This window comes from Euphorbia lathyris, chromosome 1 (genome assembly GCF_963576675.1).
Source record: "Euphorbia lathyris chromosome 1, ddEupLath1.1, whole genome shotgun sequence".
NCBI classification, from domain to species: domain Eukaryota; kingdom Viridiplantae; phylum Streptophyta; class Magnoliopsida; order Malpighiales; family Euphorbiaceae; genus Euphorbia; species Euphorbia lathyris.
Window position 1 is genome coordinate 38,685,533 of NC_088910.1, and position 12,720 is coordinate 38,698,252.

The 12,720-nt window shown below is 35.5% G+C and overlaps 1 protein-coding gene across 1 annotated transcript; it reads left to right on the forward strand.

The window, feature by feature from the left end:
• The first annotated feature begins 10,249 nt into the window (after positions 1-10,249).
• On the forward strand, positions 10,250-12,698 carry LOC136231026 (O-fucosyltransferase 37). The gene is made up of 6 exons (XM_066020290.1): positions 10,250-10,932; positions 11,179-11,347; positions 11,533-11,622; positions 11,727-12,010; positions 12,089-12,347; positions 12,461-12,698. The coding sequence occupies exons 1-6, from the start codon at positions 10,250-10,252 to the stop codon at positions 12,689-12,691; spliced, it is 1,716 nt and encodes a 571-aa protein (XP_065876362.1). The 3' UTR covers positions 12,692-12,698.
• The last annotated feature ends 22 nt before the right edge of the window (positions 12,699-12,720 follow it).

The window sequence follows — 12,720 nt, forward strand, 5'->3', positions numbered from 1 at the left end:
CTGCTCTTGCTGCTGATTTATAATATTTGATTCATTTAAAAAAAATAGTATACTTTTAATATTAATATTTATCAAGTTGTGTGATTAAAAGTCATTAACAAAAATTAACATATTAGATAATTGTGACATTAACTCTTTTATACATAAGCATCACATTATGCTTTCACTGTAATTATAAAAGTATGAATCGATAGGCTGGATGAATTCTTAGGAGAATAAAAGGTCAAGATTTTTAGTGGTAACATTATGTTCGAAGCCAGAATATAAAGGGTTAATGACACAAGCATATTGTTGAGAATATGGCACGTGTTCAACTTGTGCTCATAACAGACTCCAATTCTAGCGGGAAAATGGGTTGTTAGTCTAACAGCTAATAGTGAGCTGTATTTTCATATTTCCTATCATACCCCTGATTGTTGATTATAAATACAGAGGCTACAATAATAAAGAGCAACGATTCTTAGTTTCTTTCTTTTAGTTTTACATGGTATCAGAGCAGGAAGAAAACTCTTGATTGATCGTTTCTAGAATGCGCTCAAAGAAGGAGAAATCAAAGTCTTACGCTGATACGGTGCGAAATTCTGTAAGTTTTTCCGAATCAGAAGATTCCGGCGACGCTGACGGCTCCGGCAGTGAAAACTTTGAGCAGTTTTCGGAACAATCTGGAGATCACGTATTACACAATTCAAGTTCAGATCATTCTCAAAACATAGAGATGATAGAAGCAAACAATACACAACAGGTAAACCCTAGCGCTGATAATCCTAGTCTAAACATAGTTTCTACTGTGTTGATAGGGAATAATTTCATTTCGTGGAAACGATCTATGTTGTTAGCCTTGAATGCAAAGCGCAAATTGAAATTTATACAATCCGATGGAAAACCTGCTGATGAGAAATCTGATGAGTTCTTGAAATGGAGAGAAATTGATGATTTAGTTTTTTCGTGGATTATGAATGGATTATCAAAGGAACTTGCTGATGTGTTTTTATTTGCAAAAACTTCTTATGGATTATGGAAAGAGATAGAACAGAGGTATGGTGAGAGTAATGGACCTCTAATTTTTCAATTACGCAAAGATATTTGTAGCATGACTCAAGGTAATCTGAGTTTGGTAGATTACTTTAACAAAATCAAAAGGAAGTGGGATTAATATGCAGAAATTCGTCCATTACTTAGTTGTACTTGTGGAGAATCCAAAAAGCAAGCTCAGGATCAACTTGAAGAAGAGCAATTAATGCAATTCTTGACAGGATTACATCCAGATTTCGAGAATGTTCGCGAACAAATACTCTTGATAGAGCCTCTACCACCGGTGAACAAGGCTTACTCTATGCTGATGCGAATTGAGAAGCAAAGATTTGTTGTCAAAGAAGTGAAAGATGAATTTGTCAATATGACAACTGGATCTGCATAATATCAGTTAAAGAACAATTCTGGAGGAAAATCTGGTGCAAAGAAATCTGGTCAAGGTCAAAAGGAAGATAAGTTTTGCAGGTACTGTAGGAAACCGGGACATGAGAAGGAAGAATGCTTCAAGTTAGTGGGATATCCTGACTAGTATAAGGGAAAGAAGAGCAACAATATCAAACAACAGGCTCATATGACTAGAGATCATCAGTCTCCAATTGATGATTCAGATTCTGAGAATGACAAGCCAGAATCGATTCAAGTTATGGTGCAGAGAGAAGTACAGAAGGCTTTAAAATGGAAGAATGTTGCGGATAATAGCAACAAAAACCATGAGTTTTATGCTTTGCAGGCATGAGTGAAGCAGGTATTACATCTGAAAACTTAAATACTGATTTCGAATATGCATGGGTTATTGATTCAAGAGCAACAACTCACATGACATTTGTTGATCATATGATGATCAATGTAAGTATGGCAGATGCAAGTAGGAAAGTTTTTTTTACCTACAGGTGATGCACATAAGGTAGTAAAACAAGGAGATATGATATTTGGAAATGGTTTTGTATTGAAGAACGTATTACATATACCAAAGTTTAAATACAGTAAGCAAATTATTGAATGATGAAGGAATTGGGATTCAATTCTATGCTAAGCATTGTGTTTTGTAGGACCAAGTCTGTAAGAGGGCATTGGCAATTGGATTCCTGGAGAATGGATTATACTACCTTACTAGAAGATCTTTTAATAAAGATGTAATAAATAGTTTCAATGTCAAGCTTGATCATTGTATTTTGAATGTTCAAGAAGGTGTTGCTGATATGATGGCCATTTGGCATCAAAGGTTAGGTCATTTATCTGGGAATAGGATGAAGTATGTGCAAAATATACAAAGTCAGGGGGGGAATCCGGATGTTGACTTTGTACGTTGTGATGTTTGCATACGTAGCAAAATGACCAGACAACCATTCTGTAATAGTATTTCAAAATCAATAAAATTGTTTGATTTGGTTCACATGGATGTATGGGGACCGTATAAAGTTGTTTCTCTCACTGGTGACAGATTTATATTGACTATTGTGGATGACTTCTCCAGGGTTATGTGGCTCGCTTTGTTCAAAAGCAAGGATCAAGTACCTGAGTTGATTGACAACTTCCTAAAAATGGTGCAGACACAGTATGACACATTAATCAAATGTATCAGGTCAGATAATGGAACTGAATTTGTTGGTCAGGAAACTCAAAATGTTTTGAAAGAATGGGGGATTGTTCATCAGAGAACCTATATAAATAGTCCACAACAGAATGGGACAGTTGAAAGGAGACATAGAAGTCTTACAACTGTGGCAAGGGCTCTGTTAAAACAAGCAAGTTTGCCTCAAAGGTTTTGGGGGGAAGCAATGTTGCATGCTGCAACGTTGATAAATGTTCATCCAACCAAAGTTCTAGGTTGGAAATCACCTCATCAAGTTCTATATAGAAAGATGCCAGATTATGATAAATTGAAGGTATTTGGTTGTACTGCATTTGCAGCCAATACAAGTGCACAAAAGGGAAAATTTGATGATAGAGCGGTAAAGTGTGTGTATTTAGGAGAATCCCCTGGACAGAAGGGCTGGAAATTGTTCAATATTCAAACACAGAAATTATGTGTTTCGAGAGATGTACACTTTATTGAAAATGAGTTTCATTATTCATCTAATAAATTTCCTGTTTTAACAGATACAGAACAAAGATCCATCCCAATACACACAGTTATACCAAATTGTGCAGAAGAGAGTATTATATCGACATATATAGAAAATGCAGTTCCAGATTTACATCAACCTCCTGAAGATCACACCAATAATGAAATAATGTCAGTCAATTCACAGATGCAGACTCTAGAGCAAAGTGAAGTTCAAAGAGAGCAACACGATGATCTCAATGAACAAGAAGCTGTAGTGCCTAGAAACACACAAGAACCACAATTGAGAAGATCCACTAGACAATGCAAACCACCAACATGGATAACTGATTTTGTGTCCAACAATGCTAGTGAAACTGAAAATTTAGAAGAAAAAGCAAAGAAGAAGATGCCAAGCTATACAATACAACATGCATCCTTCTTTAGTAGCATTGCAAAAATCCCAGAACCAAGCAGTTACTCAGCAACTAGCAAGGATCGTAATTGGGTTAAAGCAATGGATCAAGAGTTGGAAGCACTTGAAAGCAATGGAACATGGGAGATGACAAAGCTACCAAAAGGGAAGAAAGCAATTTCATCAATGTGGATCTTCAAAGTGAAATATAAAGCAGATGGAAGTCTGGAGAAATATAAAGCTAGGCTTGTAGCAAGGGGTTACAATCAAAGGTGGGGGATAGACTATCATGATAGTTTTCCCCAGTTGCAAAGGTGGTAACTGTGAGATTCTTACTTGCTATAGCTTGGGAAATCTATTAAATAGATGTAAACAATGCATATTTGCATGGTTACATTGAAGATGAGCTCTATATGGAGCCACCTGAAGGATACAATGCAAAGAAAGGGGAAGTTTGCAGACTTGTGAAATCCATTTATGGACTCAAACAAGCTGGAAGGCAGTGGAACAAAGAGCTGACTTACACATTGATGAAATTGGGATTCAACAGATCTGTACATGACTACTGTATGTTCTATAAAACTGAAGGGAATGAATTCACAATGTTAGTTGTGTATGTGGATGATATCTTATTGACAGGATCGGCATTGAAAATTATTGAAGATGTAAAGCAAGAATTGCACAAGGCCTTTGCCATCAAAGACTTGGGAATTGCTAAGTATTTTTTGGGAGTTGAATTATCAAGGTCAGAGGATGGGGTGGTGTTATCTCAACATAAGTACATCAATGATATGATCAAAGAAGCTGGATTAACAAAAGCAGAAGTCGCATATGCTCCTTTACTCGAAGGAGTGGACCTCACTGAAGATAGTCCTGTTATCGATATAGAAGAATCATTGGGAAGCTTCTTTACCTTGGCTTCACCAGGCCTGACATAAGCTATGCAACTCAATGGCTTAGTTAGTTTTTACAACAACCTACTAAAATTCAGTTCAATGCAGCAGTACATGTGTTGAGGTATTTAAAAGGAACAACAACTATGGGGTTGTTTTATCCTACTAGATCAAACTTAAGTATTAAAGCTTTTTGCAAGAATGACTATGAAGAGCAGGATAAACAAAGCCAAATGAGAATGACTGCATTCAGTGATGCTGATTGGGCAAGGTGCAAGGAGACAAGAAGGTCAGTTGGAGGTTATTGTGTATTCCTGGGTAATTGTCTTATTTCATGGAAGGCGAAGAAACAACCAACAGTGAGCAAATCTTCGGCTGAAGCAGAGTATAGGGCCATGGCAACCACTTCGTGCGAAGTAAAATGGATCACATACTTGTTGACAGAGTTAGGATTAGATATTGAAAAACCAATTCCTTTGTTCTGTGATAACAAAGCTGCAATTCATATTACAGAAAATCCGGTTTTCCATGAACGGACAAAACATTTGGACATTGATTGTCACATAGTTAGGGAACATTTACAGAGTGGGCTTTTATGTACTCCATATATAGCTTCTGAAAACCAGCTAGCTGATGTCTTCACGAAGCCATTAACATTTGCTATCGAAGATGGGAATTGTAGAAATGGAACAAGTAAAAGATAGAAAAACAAGTATTCAAGTGAAGGATATTTCACACGTGAAGAGGGGGTGTTGAGAATATGGCACGTGTTCAACTTGTGCTCATAACAAACTCCAATTCTAGCGGGAAATGGGTTGTTAGTCTAACAACTAATAGTGAGCTGTATTTTCATATTTCCTATCATACCCCTGATTGTTGATTATAAATACAGAGACTACAATAATAAAGAGCAGCGATTCTTAGTTTCTTTCTTTTAGTTTTACACATATAATGTGTTCATTTGTGATAATGAGATCTGTAATATAATAAAATATTAGAACTAAAATTGTAATATTTTACATGTGAATTCTAAATTATCTCTTCTCCAAACTTTATAGGATTAATCTTTGGTTTGGGGTAATTGGACCCGGTTGGGAAATATTCCCCTAGAATGAGCTATTTTCCAACCAAGGTTAAAATTTTGGATCTTTATAATACTTTTTTATCCATAGGCGCCGTAAAGGGTTGGGATTCCTGCCAAATAGTGGGGCAGTGGCTTGATGCCACTGTCGCAAACAAATATAAAAAAATGTGATTTATTTTTTTATAAAAATAAAAATAAAATTTATAAAAAGTAAATTAATTTATTTATTATTTTATAAAAATAATATATATTATAATAATGTTATTACTTTTATATAATTTTTAAGTAAGGTCAATTTTAACCACACACTACCGGAAATTTAAAAAGACTTGTTTAACTGTTATTTAGCTACATCGAACCTTTTAAGGCAGTTTGTCGATAAATTTAAGCAGTTTTATATATTTTTTTGTAACTGTATTAATAACACAGTAAAATACTATAGACAGTTTGAAAAAATAAACCTGCTATATATAAATTAATCATAATTTTTTTTTTTGAAATTGTCTAAAATATTTTACTGTGTTATTAATGTACTAAATATTTTTTTGTTAGTAATGCACTAAATATTTAACGTATATGTTTCCAGCGAACTGCAGATTTAGCCCTAACGTATAAAATTGTGCAAATTTAGTACTAACATTACTAAGGAAGATCAATTTTTTTTTTTGGTAGAGAAAAGAAGGAAAAAAACAAAACACCACAACAAGTTAGTCCGGATTAGCCTAGGAAAGCTAAATCCCACATTATCTTCTGAAGGCAAAGACAAAAGGAAATCCAGGAGAGATGAGAAAATCGAGACGTCCAAAGTCCTCTCATGGCCTTCTGTAGCAAGCCGATCTGCCACTCGATTCTGCTCTCTGTAAACATGGCAGAAGTTGATACTATCGAAAGAGGAGCATCAAATTTAACCGTACGCTACCGAAAATTTGAAAAGATTTGTTTGACTGTTATTTAGCCACATCGAACCTTCTAAACCAGTTTGTCGATAAATTGAAGCAGTTTTACACATTTTTTATTCGTAACTATATTAATAATATGGTAAAATATTTTAGACAGTTCCAAAAAAATTAAACGTGTTACATATAAATTAATCACAATTTTTTTTAAAATGTCTAAAATATTTTACTCTGTTATTAATATACTAAATATATATATATTTTTTTGTTAGTAATGCATTATATATTTAACCATAACGTTTCAAGTGAAGTTTATATTTAGTCTTAACGTATGAAAATATGCAAATTTAATCTTAACGTTTCCAAGCAATTTTTATTCGTAACTATATTTTTTTTATTCGTAACTATATTAATAATATAGTAAAATATTTTAGACAGTTCCAAAAAAATCAAACGTGTTACATATAAATTAATCACAATTTTTTTTAAAATGTCTAAAATATTTTACTCTGTTATTAATATACTAAATATTTTTTTTTTGTTAGTAATGCATTATATATTTAACCGTAACGTTTCAAGTGAAGTTTATATTTAGTCTTAACATATGAAAATATGCAAATTTAATCTCAACGTTTCTAAGCAAAATTAAATTTTAATTTTAATCAAAATTCTATAAAACAAAAATTCAATAACATTATTGTAATATATAATTTTATTTTTATAAAATAATAAATTAATTTCTTTTTATATTTATTTTATAAATTTTATTTTTATTTTTATAAAAAAATAATTAATTTTTTTTAATATTTGTTGGGCAATGGTGTGAAGCCACTGCTCCACTTGTGGACAGAAATCCCTTTGGGATTCCTGTCCACTAGCTCATTACGGTGCCTATAGCACCGTAATTAGTAAAAAAAATTCAAAAAAAATATACTTTTTAACCCTGGTTGGAAAATAGTCCCTCTTTAAAAGAAATATTTCCCAACCAGGTCCAATAGGGTAATTTTTTATATAAATTATCCTAAACAAAGGTTTAATCCAACTTTATAAGGCTATTTTGTTACCTTATTTTAAATAAGTAACAATTAGCTTATTTGAACAACTATTTTTTTATCGATAACAAGCCTTTAATAAAAAAAAATTTTAAAAAACAACTATTTTTTTAATGAAAAGTTGATATATTAATGCAAAAGTTGGAGAAATAAAATGTGGTATATTCGATCATTCCATAAGTCTTGAAGTAAAATAGAATAGGTAGTTCTAGATAGTTCGTGACCCACACTAATCGCATAACGACCAACAAATTTGATATTAATGTCATTAAAAGAAGAAAGTAAATAATTACAGTCCTCTAAAATAAGGTCACGTGCTGACCGCAAAAGAACTTGTCTAAGATGTTCAACCATGATTACTTCATCGGTTTCAACTAAACAATTATCCAATCCATAATTTTAGAGCCAACTAAAAGTCCCCCTAATCTTCATAACCTCTCCATCTTTAGCCAAATAATTACTCATACAACATCATGGTTGAAAACCGATCTAAGAAATATCCTTACTGATAACAAACTGAATGGTTCAAACTTCACCGATTGGTTTCGTAACCTCAAAATTGTTTTGAAGTTCGAAAAGATAGGGTATGTATTGGATACGTTAATACCCGCGGCTCTGGCTGATGATGCACCCATTGAAGAGATTGATGTTTATCAGAAGTATCGATCCGATGATGAACATGCGGGATGCATCATACTTGCATCTATGACACCAGAACTCCAGAGGCAACATGAGGAGATGGATGTCTATTCTATTGTCATGCACTTAAAAGAGCTGTTCGGGAAAAAGACTCGTTGCGATCGTTATGAGATAGCAAAGTTGTTGTTTCGCTGTAGGATGCAAGAGGGCACATCTATTATGACACATTGTGTCAAGATGATTGGCTATATTACCAAACTTTCTAATATTGGTTTTGCGATGGATCATGAACTAAGTGTCGACTTACTTCTTACATCCCTCCCAGAAAGTTATTCCCAGTTCATCATGAACTATCAAATGAATGACTTACAGACCTCTCTTGAAGAGCTCGCCAATATGCTCAAGACTGTTGAACTCAATATGAAGAAAGATAAGGCAATACCCGCACTTATCATTGAGGGATCCAGGAAGAGGAAAAGGAATTTTCCCAATCCCAAATATACCAAGAAGAACAAGGGAGCCAAACCAGCCCAAGCCAAAGGAAAGCAAGTGAAGAAGCCCAAAGGAGAATGCCACTTCTGTGGTAAAGACGGGCATTGGAGGAGAAATTGCAAGGAGTATCTAGCTTCTCTCAAGAAGGGAAAGAACGGTGCTTCAACATCTAGTATGTTCTATATTGAAGTTAATTCAATTTCACAGTCTGAGTCTTGGATATTGGATACCAGATGTGGATCTCATATTTGTACAAATATGCAGGAGCTAAGACATACTAGGGATTTGAAGAAAGGAGACATAAATCTGCGAGTAGGAAATGGAGCAAGGGTTGCCGCACTCGCGACTGGAGATTATGTTCTACGCCTACCGTCGGGACTTGTAATAGAATTGAGGAACTGTTTGTATGTTCCAGAGATGTCTTGTAACATTATTTCTATTGGCTGTCTTGTGGATGATGGTTTTCATGTTTCAATTAAGAACAACAGCTGCGAATTTTATAGAAATAGTATTTTCTATTTTTCAGGAATATCATTAAATGGGATTTATATTTTGAATGATAAGGTTTCTGCTTTCACAATTGATACCAAAAGACTTAAGATAGATAATTCAACTTACTTGTGACATTGTCGTTTAGGTCATATAAACCAGAGACGCATGCTTAAGCTACATCAAGATGGGCTTATAGACTCAATTGATTGTGAATCAATGGGAACGTGTGAGTCATGTTTAAAAGGAAAAATGACAAAGACACTCTTTAGCAATAAAGGTGAGCGTGTATCAGACACTCTAGGATTAATACATTCAGATGTATGTGGTCCTATGTCAGTCCAAGCAAGATGAGGTTTCAGATACTTCATTAGTTTCATAGATGATCATACTAGATATGATTATATCTATTTGATGAAGCACAAGTAAGAAGCCTTTGAGAAATTCAAATGTTTTAACAATGAAGTTGAAAATCAAACTGGAAAGACTATTAAAATACTTCGATCTGATCGAAGTGGAGAATATCTTTCAGAAGATTTTATGAATTATCTAAATGAATGTGGAATATGCTTACATGGACACCTCCTTATACACCACAACACAATGGTGTGTCTGAGAGGAGAAACCGAACCTTATTGGATATGGTACGATCCATGATGAGCACCGCATCTCTTCTAAAGACGTTTTGGGGCTATGTCTTGGAAACTGCTCTATTTACCTTAAACCGAGTATCCACCAAATCCGCCAGTACTACTCCATTCGAACTGTTCATTAGAAAGAAATCCATTTTCACCTTCATGAGAATATGGGGATGTTCAGCGATATATGCGAAGACGGTTTTTATCCTATAACCTCGGATAATAATTTTTTGTCTCCAATGTAACGAATATTGTCCATGTGCAAAGAGGACAAATGTCGTCCTCATATAATAAAGGAAGGAATTAATTTCAAAATACTGAACCTGCATCACTGTAACAGGCTTATTACGAACTACGAAGTGAGCGAGTTTTTGCGCGGGAAAACTAACTACCAACTTAATCCCATAACTGCCGTCTCCTACAATAAGCATCTTATGACCAAACTGCCCTTTCTTTCTCTACAACGAACTTGAGGGCATCTTAGTCTTTTGACACTCAACACCCATAACAGAAACTCTCTCTTTCTCCTCCCTCCATAAAAATCGGAAGAGGAGATTCCAGATTTCCAGTTGGCAATGGCGAGAGCAAGGAATATTCAGAATCCTTTCGCCTCACTAATTCCATCACCAGTTTTCAACTTAGTATCTTCCTCTCCATTAACCTACCTTCTGTTCTCTCCAAGAAAAAGCCCAAGAAGCCACTCCAAGTTCTTCACACCTTCTTCAGCAGCAAGAATCTTATCTTTCCTCTTTCTCTTAATCCTCGTTTGTTTCACTTTATTAGGCATTTTCGTTCTCAGCTTCTTACCTTTCAACAGAGATTCAGTCCCCTGTTCTTTCATCTCTCCTTCATCTCAATTTCAATTGCCTTATTCTAAGTCGCATTCACAGTTTCTTTTAGCTTCGATTTCTTCGGAGTTGTCTTCTGTAAGTGTAAACGATGAGCCTGGACTGGGAAGTAGTATGATGTTTCCATTACCGATTCAAAGGATTAGCGGGAATTTATCGAAAGAGGAGAGGGAATTCTGGCAGCAGCCTGATGGAGAAGGATTCAAACCATGTTTGGATTTCAGTATCAGATATAGAAAAGCATCTGCTTCGATTTCCAAGGAGAGGAAGAGATTCTTGGTGGTTGTAGCTTCAGGAGGATTGAATCAGCAGAGGAATCAGATTGTTGATGCTGTTGTTATTGCTAGAATTCTTGAAGCAGCTTTGGTTTTGCCAATTTTGCAGATTAATCTGATTTGGGGCGATGAGAGGTACAAAACTCAAATCTTTACTCAATTAATGCTCCCTCTTCTGATTGAGTGTTTCCCTTAGTGTCCGTTTCATTAACTAATGTTTTCCGGTGTCGGTTTCTGTGCAACATAGATTGTAGATTTTCTTTTGCTGGTAACATAGTTTGCTATATTTCATGTTAAGTGACAGTTTCTTGAGTTCTTAATGGAAAACTTTGTTACTAGAGTATGATATGATGAGTCTATATATGTTGTGATAAATTGCAGTGAATTCTCTGACATTTTCAATGCGGAACATTTCAAGAGGATTTTGCGAGCAGATGTACGTATTGTATCAGCACTTCCTTCAACTCATTTGATGTCCAGACAGTCTGTTGAAAACCAAATTCCTATGGATGTTTCACCCTTATGGCTCAGAGCAAAGTTCTCCAGAAAGGTAACCAAGGGGGAAAATTCGGATTTAGGGGTTCATAATCCTTTTATGTGGCTATATATTTCACATATGCTTATGTATGATATAAATGATACAAAAATGATAAACGTGTGTCAGGTATCGTGTTGTTGTGATTTCTGTTGACAGCCCTAATCAGATTGCTAAGGATCTTTCCATAATTTGTGTAGCTGAATGAAGAAGGTCTTCTTGTGTTAAAGGGGCTAGCTTCTAAGCTATCCAAGAACCTTCCACCTGATCTGCAGAAACTTCGGTGCAAGGTTAGATTGGCAGCCAGAAATTAAGTGTAATCAGCTCTGAATTGAGTAGTCTAACACTAAAATCACTATCTTACTTCTGTTTCTTTGTGCTGTGTGAATTATAGGCGGCCTTCCATGCTTTAAGATTTGCAAACCCTATTCAGGAGCTCGGGAATCGGCTAGCAAGGAGAATGTGGATAGAAGGTCCATATATTGCTCTCCATCTTCGGCTAGAGAAGGATGTCTGGGTCAGAAGTGGATGTCTCACTGGTTTAGGCCACCAGTACGACAAAATAATCGCTCAGGTTCGAGAATCCCAAACCGAATACCTCACAGGAAGACTGAACATGAGTTACACTGAGAGAAGACTCGCGGGTCTTTGTCCTCTCAATGCAGTAGAAATGTCAAGGTAATACAGGAAAACTTTCGTTTCAGGAACTTTTTTGTTTGGGACTAATTAAATTCCTGGTGGGTTGTGATATTGCAGGCTTTTAAAGGCTTTAGGGGCGCCAAGCGATGTGCGGATATACATTGCAGGAGGAGAGCCATTTGGAGGTGTTCAGGCTCTGCATCCACTTATGACTGAATTTCAGAATCTAGTGGCTAGAGACATGTTAGCAAAAGAAGGAGAACTCTCACCATTTCTAAACAAATCCTCTGCTATGGCTGCCATTGACTTCATTGTCTCATTGAGCAGCAATGTGTTTATTCCATCCCATGGTGGAAACATGGGCAGGCTTATGCAGGTTTTGACTACTATCTAGCGCACTCACATGCACATACAAAAGCTTGGATTTTGTTTTAATGTGTTCAGAAACATGGAAAAAGTCTAACTATGAGTGTGTGTTTTTGTTGACAGGGACATCGTGCCTATGTTGGTCACTTGAAATGCATAAAACCGAACAAGCGAGGCATGATTCCTTTCATTGAAGACTCTTCCCTTTCAAATTCAGAATTCGGAAGCATAGTCCGAATGCTACACAAGAATTCTAGAGGCCAGCCTGAGCCAAGAAATAAGAAAAGAGACAGAGATGTGATTGCATACCCAGTTCCTGAATGCATGTGCAAGCACACCACTCCAATCTTTTGAGTGACTTAGAATCACAAGGGCAACTTTGT

What these genes read in the sequence shown, in the direction of transcription:
- LOC136231026 (XM_066020290.1), top strand. Translation starts at nt 10,250, where the DNA reads ATGGCGAGAGCAAGGAATATTCAGAATCCTTTCGCCTCACTAATTCCA. An exon ending in GAGCAAAGTTCTCCAGAAAG is followed by an intron (nt 11,348 to 11,532) that starts GTAACCAAGGGG and finishes TAATTTGTGTAG; the next exon opens with CTGAATGAAGAAGGTCTTCT. An exon ending in ACATGGGCAGGCTTATGCAG is followed by an intron (nt 12,348 to 12,460) that starts GTTTTGACTACT and finishes TTTTGTTGACAG; the next exon opens with GGACATCGTGCCTATGTTGG.